Raw genomic sequence first — 17,329 nt, forward strand, 5'->3', positions numbered from 1 at the left:
ATATTTCTTTAAAGTATTTGTTACGTTCAAGCAAATTTTACACTTAAATTCACTCAGTATTGTACCAAATCTGAGATGCAGGCACATCCAGCTGACGAGTCCCAAATAAGACGAAACGCGCGTCCTGGATTCCACTGCTAGCCACTATCCATCTTTGCTTAATACATTAGTATTGTTGAAAAGTTCTGTAATTGTTTTCAATAAATAACGTAGATTATTGTTTTAACCTGATTAAATACTGTTTGTAATATTTTAAAACTTCATTCATTTTTGTCTACATAGCGACAAATAACAATTTTTTGTAATATATGTATAAATAATGTCTATTAGTTTTTTGACAAACTCATTCTTTTTGAAAATATTACTAGGAAGATATGGTTCACTACCATTGAATACTTGATTTCTGAAAAACGTAATCTACTGTTTTTAAGACGATGGGTTTTAGATAATGTAGAATCAAGAACTGATGCTTATGAAACTGAGTAACAACAAAAATATCTATTATTACTTAACATTAACATTTGGTTTATACTGGGACAAAATAAAAATTCAGTCTTAGCCAGTTTTCACTAATCTTCTAGTTCATGTCAGTTCGTAATGACAAATATTACTATATACGATAGTTAAGATTATCATGTGTCTTCTTTCAATATAACTTCATATTGTACATACAGACACTCGATGAGGTGATTTAGCTGTAAACAAAACTATGAATGAACAATATTTTCTCACGAGTGATACATTCGGGAAATAATTTTTTCTGACTCTTTTAGATTATGTTATTAAGATAAGAGTGTGAGTGGAAAAAGTTAACTTGTAATTAGATATCCTTTAAATTATACATTTGCATTTTGTATTATATACATAAACAGTGTATTCACACAAATCATACAGAGAGGTAAACAAATGAATCTAAATACTTCATTTGATAAATTAATGTGATATGGTTTTAACGTATGTACATGCTAGTTGTTCACATAAAATTAATAGTAAAAGTTATTATTAACATTTGAATCATGTTTGGCAGTTGATTAGTCGACAGAAAAGCATAAAATTAGGTTTTGTAACATTTGGAACTCGTCAACATGGTATATGTGTATTCTTAAAAGAATTAATACAATCTGGTGGATTCGATCCGTGTGACTCAGTTTTACGGGTACACCTTGATTATGAGTGTCGACAACCTTCAACCATTTAACATCTCAAAAACTTTCACTTGATGTTGAGTTCCTAAGACTAGTGACCACACCGCTAATTGATGGATATAATTCGAACAACACTAAAAAGACAAGATAAATATGACATTGACCACTACTTTGTGATCAACTAGTTATGACTTAGAGGCCTAAGAACACCAACTTATTGGATAGCAAGTGCTAATAATTGTTGAAGGCTTTTATACCGATTTATACATAAAATGTACACATACATACCTGGGAAAACAGTCATCTATCTTCAGAACTAAGAAGGAAATTATTGTAATGAATGTTGCTCAGTAGTACACATTTACCAACAATAATAGAGGTGATAAAGACCAGTTTTATGGCAGGTTGCAGTTTATCTTAGGAAAGTGTTTGGAGAAAAACCGAATGATTTTGATAAAGAACCTAAACGCTTCATTCGAAATGAACAACAATACGTATGATCGCATCATGATACGATACGAAATGGAATAAAACAGTAAAAATGGGGAATGTATGTGCATTCAAAAACATGATTATAGGCAGCATTATTTTACCCCAACAAATTTGTACACAAATCTTATTGAGTTTCAGCTAGTCACATGAAAGAAGATCAAATCGACCTCATCTGAATCAACAAAACACTCAGGAAGCTAATGGAAGATGTAAGAATACGTAGATGAATAGAAACAGCTTCAGATAAACACTTGGAGTGGCCAAGCTGATGAAACACCAGACACTCGGATAAGCAGCACAACAAAGCCTTAAGACATCTTTTATTCGAGATGCCAGCAAGCTCAGCGAGTACCATATAGTTTTGACCAATAAGCTTCAAGTCTTACACGACCTGCCAGAAGAAGAAACCAATATGGTGAAAAACTTGAAATAAACTAAGGAAGTGCTAATTTCAACATGTTAGAGGATGCGGGCTCCAAGAAACACCAGATTTGTGTGAACGTACTGGATAGGATTCAAAGAGGGCAAATAGGGAACAACGGTCAAAAATAGAAGAACAAGATCAGCGAAAGCCAAGTCACAGGCTGAATGAAAACAAGCAAGCAGATGAATAAGGATCATTAGAGTCGGTCAGTCAACTAAAACGTAGGACCAGGCACATATATACATCGGTCCAAGTTGCCATGCCTCATTAACACCACAAGATCAACACCGAATTCAGAGTAGTTAATTAAAAGGTGGTAATATATAAAAGAAAGATTGTATATAAGGATATAGTACAGGAAGACAGATATGAAGCAATTTTAATCTTATAGTTTAAGGGAAGCCAGAGTGTATACACCCACGCCATTGTGATCGATTCTGAGCCATGTCATCTAGAGTCTGCAACCGTTAGTTGGGAGAGTCACGCGAACCCCAACCAAGTAGTCTATATCTACCGAAATCCCCAATACTAGTCAGCATTGAGCGTCATCGTAATCGGTGTTCAGGCATACGTAACACATGGCCCAACCATATCAGTCGATGAAGATTCACAACCTCATCAACGAATTCACCATTGTTTCCTAATACCCTGTGTCTAACTGCAATGTTACTTATTACCCGGTGATCCCAGCAGATGCGAGCAACATTTCTAAGGCATCTGTGGTCAAATACTAGTAACTTACGAGTACCTTCTACTCTTAATGGCCACGTTTCGCAGCCATAAAATAGAACAGAACAAACTACCGTGCAGTATACTCGTTCCTTGATTGATAGACGGATATCTCGCCTTTGTCATAGGTGACGTAAGTTGGCAAGAGCCAAACGAGCTTTCTGAATCCGTGCAGAGATTTCGTTAGACACCAACCAATTAGGGTCTGATCACACGAGGTGTGCATTTTTAGGGTTGAAATTTTCTAACTTCACCCCTCCTTGTGGAAAGACAGCATCACTGTTATCTTGGTTGTCTGAAGGAAACGCCTTACTGCTGTCACACCTCTGTACAGTCAGCAGTACGACTTCGCCTTCGGACCTTGGGTTTGCTGCTTTTAGTCTTACCGCTCACCAACCAACCTGTCTGGCATGGTAGGACTTTGAAAAACGATTGTTCCAGCCAGTATAAATCGATTAGTTCATCAACTTAGAGATCAAAAAACAGGAATTCGTAAGAAGCGATTATGTACTAGCCAAGTGAGCAAATATTGCAGTAAACTATTCCAGAGTCGCGAAAATTTACGTACGAAGTAATTCATAAGGAGATTAGACCTAGTATGAAACAGTTTCAAAACACTACTGATCACTAATAAAAAAACAGAGATAATATTTGTAATATCCCAATGCGAAGAAACTTGGATTTTTAATATTTTGTGGCTTAATGTAAGCCACTTCTTTAAAATAAATAAAATTCATTTTTGAACGATCAACTGAATGAAGCTCACCGACATACATTAACTTCCTTGAAAGTAAAAAAAGAGTTGGGTGGCGTGGATATAAAAATCTTTCAAGATCTACAGTGGGATCAGATTATTGTTGGTAACGAAAAGAGTTTTTAACAGGATCTCACTCAACTGAATGAAAGATTCAGCATAAACCCAAAGGTTAAAAACTGGCTTTGAACGGAGCTGAAACTTGGAGAGCCACTACAACCATCACCAATGAAGTACATGTACTTACAAGTGTCTGTTTAGTCAAGCTTCTTTAGATGCATTAGTAGCAGATTACTGGTAGAGAATAAATCAGGTACTAGCTAAGTAGAAAATGAGGAAATGACATTGGGGGTGGATAGGACGTACTATTCAAAATCCATTAAACTGTATCACGAAGCAAACCCTAACATGAAATCTTCAAATCTAAAGGAAAACAGGAAAATCATGAAAACCACCCGGTAATAAGTGAAACGTAGGGTGCAGCACGTAGGTTTTTGTAGATCTCTAGTTGGCACATGGTACCACATGTGGGGTAGCAGGCTTAGTTGATTGACTGATCTATTTTATAATTATTACCAATGTGCATTAAATTTAAGGTTTTTTTGCTAAAATTTAACCCTTATAAAACACTGTCAACAAAATAATTTGGGAATTATACTCTGTAGGTAGACAGTAGTTGTAATGATAACAACAAATCGGTTATTTTGATCAAATAAAATAAACATTTACAACAACAATCAGTTCTGACTATATGTTTTTAATAAAGATCGTAGCAGTACTCATAGTATAGAAATATTCATGTTTAACAAATTCCTATTCTGAATTAAAGTCGAAAAATATCGTTCTTACCGTTTTTTACAACTGGTATCGAAAATTTATACTTTATAGAAACAATAAACTGCAATGATTCCAATTACAGATATTTAAGCTGGAGAAGCCTTTTAACTAACTAATTATAGATCGATCGGATGAACGTAAGTGATTATTTTTGTTGCTCGAAGATCTGTCAAACAAAAAATATGTTCGCATCTACTCGGAAGGTTTGGTTTAAAGACATTCCCAACAACTTGATGAAGTTCCAAACTATTTTCTAGATGAGCGGTTCTCAGACACTGGATAAATGTATATCTGACTTCCTCATAGAGTTCTAACATCTACTTTGGGACGTGAAAGGTGAGGCTATCCTTAAGGCTTTTTTGGATATCTAGTTTAAGCTCATTCACTTGTCCATAAAATTAAGGTGAATCAGCATGTCCATTACCATTTCATTTAATAGAGATACTATCTGGTACCCAAACAGTTTATTAAAATTATATATATATATATATATATCGTATAAACAATGATTAAGTCACACTTGATTACTTCTATTTACCCTTCCTTCTATTTAAATCAATTTGGCAAACATATACATGTCTTTGTGACGTATGCATACATATATGTATGAAGGTAAATGCACCTTGTGACATACTCTTTGTTTGACAATCTGTATGGATTTTGAACAAAGTAATGTAGTAAAATTGATTTTAAGTCTAAAAATGGAAAAGAATCAAATCAATCTGATGTTCATTACAGGTTAATGTCAAGTGGAAAAACAAAAGAAATCACAAGTCAAAATAAGTGGAATAACAATAATAATAATTTCATTTGAACTGGTTTTTAGTTGAAACATCATTGAGATAAACGGAAGTTATTTTGTTGCTATTTTAAATTGTTAAAATCAAACAACATGAAGCATTGAAACAATTGAATTTATGAAAAATTCGAGTCCACACCATCCAGAATAAAAGGCAAAAAGAATAAACCAAAAAGATGGTAATGTAATTGACAGTAGGAAACATGTACAAACTATGATTCTTTAACACATAATAAATGATTAGATTGGTTGTAATTATAAAAACAGTATTCTCAGTATATTTTTGATTCTACATAGCAGTGGAATCCAGGTAGTACATTTTATCCTACTTGGATAATAACTATAAGTCTGAAATGAAGTCCTGTCTAAAATGAGAAACGCAACTGTTATTTTAGTTAAATGAATGTTATTGATAAGAACGAGAAATATTAGTAAAAGTCAAAATTTGATGAAAAGGAACAGGAGCCACAACGTAACAGTAGATTAATCACTACGGCAATTTATTCACGAATATGCTGGAGTTCCAATAAATTAAAAAACAAAAAAAATATACTAAAAATATTCTTTTTAATAATATTTTTTAAACAGATTCCGCGACCACAAATCAGAATTATTGTTTAATATAACAATCGATTTTAACGCACATACTATTTTTATATACAAATAATACATATAAAATCATCACTAATATAAAATAAGTTTGTTAGTACTTAAAAGTTTTGTACAGACATGAATGCAACGGCAACTGAAATATGATAGCTGCTAGAATAAGAATGTACCCTTTACAAGTAGAATTATTTAAAATTTAAGTAGGTGAGTAGTGTATGCTACTTATGTCTGTCGACATAAGTAGTACGTAACACCAATCAGAATAGGAATGCATAGCAGTAAAAGGCTATGAAGGTCAACTTGGGAAAAACAGAAGCGGAAATAGGAACGATTTGCAATTTGAAAGAACCATACAGAAAGGGAAGAACAAATGATGAAATTTCTCAAATGAAGTATTCAATGTATGGATTTCATATTTTACGAAGAGATTCTGTATTTATGTTCCCGCTTGTGTTCTCATTTACTATAAATGTATTCACACTGCTAATAACGCTAATTATAAACTGTTAATGAACAAGAACACGAGCGGGGACAACCGAATGTATCACAGCACAAAATTACGGAATATTTCACTAAAATCTGAGAACCATATAGTAAATAGTTAATTCGCAAAATAACAATCTATCGCCTCAAACTTGACTGTTCCTTATGCAAATATCAGTCCATTGTCTCAGATTTCAATGTTCATGCATTTTTATACCAATCGCGTGTGGTTTCCGCTCTTTCCTTATCGATCTTTTACTAAAATACATTCTATGCCTAACCATCGTCACATACTACTTATGTGAATATAAGCAACCCACACCACAATGTAAAAAATAGTTAAATTGGAATCCATGTAAAGTGAGTTGGTCATTTGTATCCGAAAAAAATAAAGAGTTTGATTAAGTTGCACAAGTATATAAAACGTCAATCGGATTATGAATATTGGGACTATTGTGAACCTTGTGGTTAATTTTGCTCATTGTTGAACAACTTGTGTTTCTTTGTCCATCTGTTTTCCTTTCTTCACATTTATTTGTCTGGCCTTTGATTATATGCTAACTTTCAAACTTCAATAGCAGGTAGCTTTTAGGGACAATCATTTTCAATAAATTTGTTACAAAACGGCCAACTAATCAAGTTGACTCATTACAAAAAGCCTACTCTTACGTATCCAAATTAAGAAAAAGTTTGGGCACCTGGGCAGTATCACAGCCCTCACACAAATCAAATGAGATTTGTGTGGCGCATATATATCTAGTGCCCCCTTGTACCAATATTTATGTGTTCAGATAAAATAAAATAAACTCGGTCAATTGATAACATTTATTGATTATTACAGTTTAATCTTGTGACATTGTAAGTTGTGCTTAAACGTAATGCTGTTGACTATTAAAATCTCTAGAACAACTCATTTCAATTTACTTAGATTTGTCTGTTGATCAGTATGAATATAAACGTATTTGTTTCTATTGTATAATAAATCAAAATCTGTTCTCTTTGCCTTTTTCCTTGTATTGAACCCTAAGCTTACTCTTAGTTCACACATTTTGTTCTCGATCAATTCTTAAAATATTTGTTTGTTTTGTCGTAGTACCGACACTTTCTTGTCATAAGTATTACATATATGGTTAAATAAATAGTTTATATTTATGATTGGCTGCAATAAAATTTTATAAATAGCTTATATACATATATAGTTGTACATTTAAAAAGGGCCTGAAAATTAGTTAATTTAAAAACAATATCATGCCTTCAGAAGTCTTATTTTAAAATCATGGTCAACTACAGATTTGATTTTGAAGTTAACGTTGAGTTTATATTTATACTTATACAGAGTTTAATAACTTCAAATTACAGGTTTATTTCTTACAGTTGACTATGAGCTCTTATACTGAAATACTATCGTTTTCTTATGATTTTGAACCTTCGTGTAATGACTTGCATACAAAGACTTCGTCATAAATGAAATTTTGTAACAAGTTACTGTAACGAAATATACCATTTCATATATATATGCATTTAAACAGGATTTGTATTATGACGCAAATTTGTTGAAAAACCCATACTTAGTCAACTAATGAACTAATAAACTGTAGGATCATTTTTTTACATTAGATTATTACAAATTATAAAACTTTTTACGTGCTTTAATAGTTTATTGTATGAACTTCTTTACTTTATCAATAATATGAAATACAACACTACGAAACATATATTACAGTGCAACCGAATATAAAAGTGACAGTCCTGTATAAGTATTGAGTGAATAATTAAATAGAAATTATTGTATAAATAGGTCACAGTTGAAAATCATTTGTATGTTCAGTGGGACTTAATTTCTATGATAAGTGTGATATTGTAGAACAAATTACTATGAAACAGTATATCAATTATATAAGACTGTAAGTAAGTAATGTACTTATTGCAGTAAAAATAAACTATGTAAATTAATAATAGGACCTGGATTCGCAAGAAAAAAGGAATACGATTTATAAAATGCGCACGGGGGGGGGTGTGGATTAGAATTGAAAATCATACATATGTATGAGAACTACAATGATTAAGGTTTCCAGTTAATACCTATTGCTTATTTATTCATTTTTCTCAGGTTAAATTAAACGTGCCGATTTCATTAATGTAAATTTCAATAGGAAATGAATCGACCAATAACATTTTTTAAAAATATTTCAGTGACTGATTTCAAAGATTTTCCTATATGGAATAAATAAATTTTGTTACATAAGTAAATGTATTCCATATCTGACAGTTTATATGTACCTATGTTAATATTTCATTTCTTTCTTAAATGAAGTTATTTAATCGATAATAACAAACCCTTTGTATTGACATGGTATTATCGTTAGAAGTTATTTTACTATAGAAATTTCAATGAGGAAACATCAACATGTTTTAGCTACAAGATGACAAACAACAGAAAACCGGTAGTGCAAAATGTTTTGGAAACCCGGATGTCCTTAATACATTAACAATCGTGAATTAGATTAAATAAATAAATTTAAAAGCACATAAATGATGAAAGCATTCACACTACTGCTGATTATTTTGAACCCCTATAATTAAGGTATCTAACAATGATCATAACATGGAACCTAACTACTTTTCAATACGATTCATTTCAGTAGCAAATGACTTCATGGACTAATCCTATATATTTAATTAGTTACCACTAGCTTTTTTCCACACTAAACACATGAAAATCACAGTTTTATATAGCAAAAAATGTGTGTTAGTTATTCGTGACACATCCCAACTATCTCATGTGATGAAGGTTTACAGCTACTGTTGTAAAACTATGACTACAAAATGTATAAAAAAATACTTTCACTTAAAACATTCGCCTATGACTACATATATAAATACATACATAAAACATAACTCACCGGCTTTAAGCAAAACTGCTAAAACATCGGTATGTCCCATATAAGCTGCAGCAATCAACGCAGTACGTTTTTCAGAATCTGACTTATTAACATCAGCACCGGCATCGAGCAAACATTTGACAGTTTCCAAATTTCCAGCCCATGCAGCAGCGCGTAATGCAGTTCTTCCATCTGGTCCTGATAAATTTACATCAGCTCCATAATATATTAACAATTTCACAATATCTGTACATATAAAAGAAGTTATATCATTTAAAGAGACTACTTTAAAAAGCTTTCGGAAAAGAATTGTAATTTTTACTTTGTCAACTCTCAAATAGAGGTAAAGAATAAAAGCGAAGATAATTATGTTAAAAAACCGATTTCATCTAGTTTATGCAACGTTTAAAAACTCCGATTTTTTGTTCCAAAATGTTCATATTAACGATATCGGTGAAGTTTCACGAGTCAGATGATAAAATGCACCAATTTATTTTAGGGCATATATAAGATCATTTGCTCACAACTGAATGTTTGAAAATTGCATTCCTGATATCTTTTTCTAAAAAAATATATTCATATATATTCTCATTATGGTCGATTTTATCACAATAACAAAAATTAGAAATAACACTGTTGTTTTGATCTTTGACGACAAGCGATTTATTTGGATCTATATATAGACACATGTGGTGCCTGCTACTTATGCTGACAGATATAAGTAGCTTGTATGATTTTTAAAAATAAAATCACAGAACATTGTTGAATATGCAAATTTCAATGAACAATTAGATTGCACCTACGCATATATAATACAATGAATCGATAACCTCAGCATCTAATTGTGATGATGAAATTAATAACTAGTGAAGTAACAAAGTGACTGATTTTCTAGAATTGATAATGTATCCAGGTGACCAAGAAGAAAACCTCAAGTGAATAAACTTCAGAAAATCAACATACGGGCTTCTGACATTTGTTGTCTTCTGTATTACTGAAAATTTTTAAGGGTGTTAATAGGTCAATAAGAATCAAATTAATAAGACAAATGAAAAATTGAAAAAGGTTTTACTAAAGGATAAAATATTACCTGGTTTGAACAGGATTATGAAAATATCCTCCTATCATTAGAATCAAAGCACAATTTACGGTTTTCTTTACAGGACAACCAATCATCCATATATTTCATCATGTGTTAAATAAGTTATTTATCGGTTGCTTCAAATCAGAATTCCCTAAAAACTAACTAAAATGCTAACGGTCATAAACTTCACGCCACAATACGATTAGTGTATAGTTTTCAACAGCATTTCTCAAACTTCTACTCATGTATATGACAACTTAGGTACCCAAACCTTTGATCACGTTATTTGAATACATTAAGCTCCAGAGAAGAAAATCAGTCATTTAAACTGTCATTTGTCTATACATAGATAAGTTCACAATTAAGTTGTCGAAATGTTTCTCCATCATCTATAGCTAGAAAATATCAATATGCTGCTAGCTTCTAAATTTAAAAACTTTTCAAATGAAAACAGATCATCGAAAAACGTTCAGTCATTGTTATCTACGGTAAATATAGACTTGGAAATCAAAAATCGTTTAAATATGTTTTGATTTCTAGAGAAATGTTATTAATCGCTGACCTCTCAAATGAAATGAAGTCATAGTGTCTGTTTCATCTGACTACCAATAGACTGTTTCATATTACTAAGTAATACTTTTAATTTATTACTGTTCTCTTTAATTTATCGCAAGTAATGTCATAAGCACGAAATGAATAGTTGTTACCAATTTAAAAATTTGCATAAAGTCGTTTTCTCCGGAGTTCAAGGATGAATTTTTATTTTGAACCCACATTGAGTGAAGAGAACCACAAAACGATTAAGGAGCACAAGACAAACTTTTTGTTTCCAGAAGACGGTACTGATCATGAATTTTGAGGTCGAGACAAATAGCTAATAAATATGTCCTGATGTTTCACCAGTCAATATTTAAATATTCCTGATTGTCAGTAAAATTATCTGATACCTGGAGAAAACCTCATAAGTGAGTAATACAACTAGAAAGCATAATAATCATAGTGAACAAAAACTCAGGTACGGTAAGGCATGTTATTTTTAATGCAAAATAAACTCAACGGCTTCGTAAAATATAAGAAATAATACAGTAAATACATCATTTGCATATATTCTTTGAGTTTCCCTTTACACACTCTATCATCCTTATAAACCTGTTGTTCTTTCGATCACTCTTTGTTTTTTTTCCTTTTTACTTTATTTCAGTCTTCTGCTGATAAGCCTTCCGCCTTCAACTCCTGCTCTATACTACTTATATCTGTCCGCATAAGTAGTATTTAGGCTAAACCATTTTATAAAAGGGTCATTGTGCGTACCACCAACCATTATTTCCAATATATATTTCACAAGGCCGTAAACACAAAACAAACATTTCAGGTTTATTATGAGCTATTTTCGTCTACGAACACATTCTGTTGAACGAATTTTTCATGTCCTTCCGTCATGATAAGTTTTGAAATTATATGGTTTTTTTTCTAACATTCAAAGAATTTTATTTTTATTACTATTCACACTAAAACAAGTTCATCTATTTTCGGATAACACACACATTTATTCTTTTTAGCAATGAACTGTGGTTAAACAAAAAACAAGTCTGATGCATAAAATGAAATTATCATATATAAGAAATATACAGTAAACCAAAAACTAACTTATTCATTAATTAGGGCTTAAAATATTAACCAGTACTTATTTCGACAATTTAGAGACCTATAAAAAAATGAATAATTACATGTATTTTCATATGTTTAATAAATCAGTTACTATGTCAAATAGTTTTAGTTACATACATGTTTAGATTTCTCCCTTTAGCACAATTCCCTATATGCATGTTTAACATGTGGTTCAGGATATAAAATGTTTTATTATCGATTTGTGTGTTTATTTAAAATAATAAAAAATTAAATAGATTACTGCTTGGATCCTTAATAATAATAACAATGACCACTTTATTCAATATTTCACGGATGTATCAGAAGTCTGTGATGTTAAATGGCTGAAGGTAGTCAACATGATACTGTGAACCTAGGTTTGTTGCATTTCGGCACCCGTCGACAAAGTATACTGACATACTCATAGACTTGATGTATTCGATCCCATGTCACCCGACTTTATGGTCTGCAACATTTAGGCAGTTACTGACCTTCTATGTGACTGGTGTTTACAATCAAATGATCACTGAATAGAAAATAATATCATGTTTATCTAGCTCTTTTAGTGTTGATTGAACTCTATTGATCAAGTTACACAAATCCTACGTCCAGGGTATCCTTTTGAAAGCCTCCAACTGCCTAACATCTCGACATAGTGCATGCCATGTCGAGTCACTTATAATAATACCGATTAGCACTAAAATGACCAGACAAACACGACAATAGCCACTACTTAGAGATTAACCAATTGTAATAGCCTGAAGTAATTTTTAAAATTGTATACAAACAATAAAACAATTTAACACGTCAATACGCATTGTGCATTCACAAACATTGTATTCATAGAAAAAGTACAGAATAGGTGAATAGATCACAAAAAGTATAACTCTTATTGTTTCCAAAAATTTATTAATGGGTTTCAAAAGCTCTGAATTCCCCTAACAAAATTACGAAGTGCAGGTCTATATGATGAAGATGATAGTAGAGTTATTAACCTGAATAGATAATTAATCTATCATTTTTGTCAAATCATAATTATTAAAATTTCATTCTGATTAGCAGATCATATATAAAGTATTTAGCATGGTAAGGAGTAGACATAATAACAAAAAATGAAATAGAAAGTACCAGTGGAGTTGCAAGTATTCGTGTATCGGATAATTCAGTAAGTTCACACTAAGGATTTTGGTCATATAATTAATGTTACATTATCTTTACTTCATTAGATGACATCTAATAATCAACAAACGACTGAATAACTAATATTGGCTTGATAAACAATATGAATAATTATAATTAAATGATTAAAACAAGAATTGATAGTCTTTAATTAAGAATGTATTGAGGTAGAGATTTTTCACTTCATTCTTACACTGTCGTTAAATTAACCTATATTTTAAAAACTGAAGAACTGACCATTCCAGTGATTCTCTTCTTCCTTAATGATTTAGAAATGTACATTTTATCTGATATTCATCAGATAAGCAAACAAATTCAAAACGATCTAAGTAATTATTGTTAAAATTAATGTATTATACCAATTATTTAACTAGTTTTATAAAAACTGGGTATTACTTAAACTCATTCTTCACATGAGCTGATGTCATCTCAAAAGCCATTGCAAATACCGCACTACCAAACAATCTGTACTGTTGTGTATGACTACTAACCAGCAATGTATATTCACACGCTATCGAACCTAAGACTATAGGATTTCATGCTGAGCATAATATTAGCGCAGTAATAAAATGAAATTTAATTATTTAAATTTTGCTACATCACGATACAGCAGTTGTCGAAATTGCTCTGTTTTTTTGTTTCTCATCTAACATCAGGTGACACTTTCATTATTTGTGACAAAAATATTAATTTCAGTGACACCCTGGATAAGCCCAACAGTCGCCATCAAATAGTAGTTCATAATGGAATTTAAGTCAAGTATTCCAACTCTTAAATACTTAGTTATAAAAGAACCTGATGGATCTCTACAAAGATCCACAAATATTGAATCAACCCGGAAATGCTAAATCAAGAATTTCCAAATTTAGGTCCCGCTGAAGCAAAAGAGAAACCTGATCCCTTTTCTCTGCATTTGGATTGGACAAAAATGTCCCAATGATACGACCGACACTGATATCCACTTAGATTCTTTGAAAACAATTTGAAGCCTAAACAATGAAGCAAAAGAGGTCCTGTCGAATCAAGGAAGACCTTAATAAAAAGTCAGTCTGAAGGAGATACTGTGGTCGAAAATTCTAAAGACAGGCTTTCGAGGTTCCTATAAGTAATATTCTATTCGGCTGAAATTTGTTTTGTCTTCCGTAATTGACTCTTGATTTGTAGTTATTTGGAAGATAAATTTCCGTCTTCGGCGAAGTCAGTATGAACCTATCAGCTTAATTGCTGATATAGAGAAGGTTATAATGGCCGCTTAAAACGAGCTCTTTCAAAACTCACCTTCCATTATTACCCTGACTAGTTATCTAACAAACTAAAAAAGTTCATCAAAAGCTCAATACTGTGAAATTTAGTTAATTGTAGTCACTCTACCACCAAAATCCCTCCTCAAAAATCATTCATGCAGTCACAATAATCGATTCTGAAGGAATAAAAATAAAAAACTTACAGTAGAGTTTATAGCCATTCATCAATTCAATTCCAACCTTTGTGTACATATACAGTATATCCGATTCCTCCTTCTACCATGTTCTCAGTCTTCCCTTCTATTTTATATAATTCATCTTATTTTCCTATTCCTTTTCAACTACTTTTCGCAACTATTAATTAGCCCTCATTACTACTTTTAACTATTCCGTTCTCAATATCTACCATGTGGACAATTATCTTCACTCTAACATTTTCATTATTCCTTGGATCATTACATGACATTATAGCAACTATCCTACACCCAATTTTGATTATGGCTAATTTTGTCTAAGCCCTTTTATTAACTTACGTAACAGACATTGTCGTTATGACAGTAACGATTCGCATATATCTTTGTACTGTTATGATCACTTGAGCACATGACAGACTCTAGCCAAAACGCTGATTGCTTAAATGTCACTCGATGATTCATCCTCCTCCCCATATATGTACGCTCTCAAGTCCTATTATTAGCTTCTGCTTTGTCTTGCTGCGCCCTTATACAATTTGACTAAAAATTTACCTATGTAATTTCTTGCGCTTGCTCGCTGATACTTACTCATGTGCTTGCAGTTTTGTGGCCTGCGTCATTTGACAATAAACTGTAGTTGCAGCTCCTATTTGACTTCTGATCCTATGCACCGTTGAGATTTGTATTATTATAACGATTATCGAGGTGAAAGATTAGCGAAGCATTGCACTACGAATTTCTATCAATATCTAATTTTTATAAACAATTTATAACATGATACCACATCAATAACTGACTATTCAACATCATTTTACTTTACTACAGACTACTATCTTTAGTAAATAAATTAAATATAAATAGGATTGCACAATTTAAGTAAATAAAATCGTCTAAAAGAAAGTTTTCTACCCTGAATTGTCTTTATTCTTCTTCGGTGATATCAATCCGTTCGAATTATTTCAGTACAGACTTTTAAAACATGATATGCAATCGCAACGCAGTTAATATGAATATTTTAATTAGGTCAATTGTAAAGTACTTTGCGGTTACAATGTTTTGACTTACTATCGTTAAAAGGATGACTGTTCAAGTATTTATAATACAGAATGGTAAATAGAAAAATGGCAATAGTAATAATTTTCAAAAAAATGTCTTCATTCATTAGTAAAGCACAGATTATTTTAATGCGACAATTCATCCAAACAATTTACAACGATTTATGGAGTATACAAAATAACTATGTTCATTTATCAGTTAGATTCACAAAGATATTGAAAACAAAAAGTTAAAGTATTCAAGGCCTAAAGTGCTTGAAATATTAGATATTTGAAAAATATGAATAAGATATCTAAGTTTGAATTATAAATATTTTACATACTAATCGGGAATTTCAAAATGACTGACAGTAGTATTCACTAAGCATCCCAAGTTCAAATGATAACGCTAAGAATACTGAAATGATAACAATTGCATGAATAAGGTGACTTGTTTTAATAGTTTTCAAAATTTCTTAAATGTAGTATATTTTAAAATCAAGCAAAAACTTCGAAAATTTGATTAAAACTAATACCTCAACGAAAAAAGAGGCTCGTTAACAAAAAATTAAATCTGATACTTATCGTCATTTTGTTGGTGCTTCTGAAAAGTAGTGCTTTTTTCAGTATAATCTAGTCAAAGAATTGTTACTCACACAATGGTTGGTCTGTATACAAAAAGCAACACATGTATTATTTGAGTTGAGAGTCGCACATAATTCAGAGGTTTCAAACACAGCCCTATACAGTTCCCCTGTATCTCATAGTTATCAATAGTTCCTCAGCTAGTAATACTAATAAATTTATTATCAAAAATCAAAAACTATCTTGATATTGGAGTACACTTCATAAATCATACCAACGATACACTATTTTCCCTTTTTGAATTCACTACATATGACATAATAAATTTAAATGTGCAAATAAAACTGTCTTTTCTTACTTATAACTACTGGTGTGCAGTGATTTTTATTTGATTGCCTACAACCGAAAAATGACTATAAACATAATTTATTACACAGCATAATTACAGCTAAATCATTTTGAATCATTTTTAGAAAATGTTAGTGCTTGTATATGAATACTAATGCATCTACAAAAATACACAAACACACGAATGTGCGTGAGTTCAAACGGTCCGAAAGTTCCTACTATATCATACTTTAAAATAAAAAAATGGCATTTAGCAATTTAAAAAATCTCTATCCCTATCTTCTTACTTCGTTTTGATAAACACACAGGTTTCCTGGTCCAAAAGTGTATTATAGAAAAAACAATTAACAACGAAAGTAACAAGCCTTTCACATATTGGTGATTCTAAACAGGCAAAACTTTATATTGATCGATATTTCTATCACCATTTAACACATATGTGATGTGCATATATACATATAAATAAAATATCCGGTGTAATTCAACAAAATACTACTTAGGTAATCCCATTGGAAAACTACAGATGACATAAATCTCAATCCAACCTACCATTTCTTCTGTTGTCCGCCTTTATCGCTAGCCTTACTACTTACTGACTTGGAATAAACTTATTCGTTTCTACAGATTTGATCTTATATTTCAGATTTTTTACCAACTACATTTTAAAAACACTTCACTCACTGACCTATTACATATAAACTTTGAGTAATTAAAACAAATGAATATATAAGAACTCTCGTCTAAATTAGAGCGAATAGTTTCACAGTATTTGAGCGCCGAGTTGATGTAAGACATTAAATAGGAATAATAATATATTTGTAAAATCTCAGCGAATGAATTTGTAGTAAATCCAACGTTTC

General features: G+C 31.4%; 1 protein-coding gene across 2 annotated transcripts in view; it reads right to left on the reverse strand.

Annotated features, from left to right (window-relative positions):
• Positions 1 to 17,329, reverse strand: part of Smp_140520.1 (putative ank repeat-containing) — a gene marked incomplete at its 5' end in the record, with an annotated part of 47,196 nt that overhangs the window by 24,690 nt on the left and 5,177 nt on the right. For both annotated transcript variants that reach the window (XM_018793726.1, XM_018793727.1), the window contains one exon: positions 9,176 to 9,400. In XM_018793726.1, the coding sequence (XP_018648209.1) occupies positions 9,176 to 9,400 (225 nt within the window). The remainder of the gene's footprint in view (positions 1 to 9,175; positions 9,401 to 17,329) is intronic.

The sequence above is a fragment of the Schistosoma mansoni genome, chromosome 1 (genome assembly GCF_000237925.1).
Source record: "Schistosoma mansoni strain Puerto Rico chromosome 1, complete genome".
In the NCBI taxonomy this organism is placed as follows: Eukaryota; Metazoa; Platyhelminthes; class Trematoda; order Strigeidida; family Schistosomatidae; genus Schistosoma; species Schistosoma mansoni.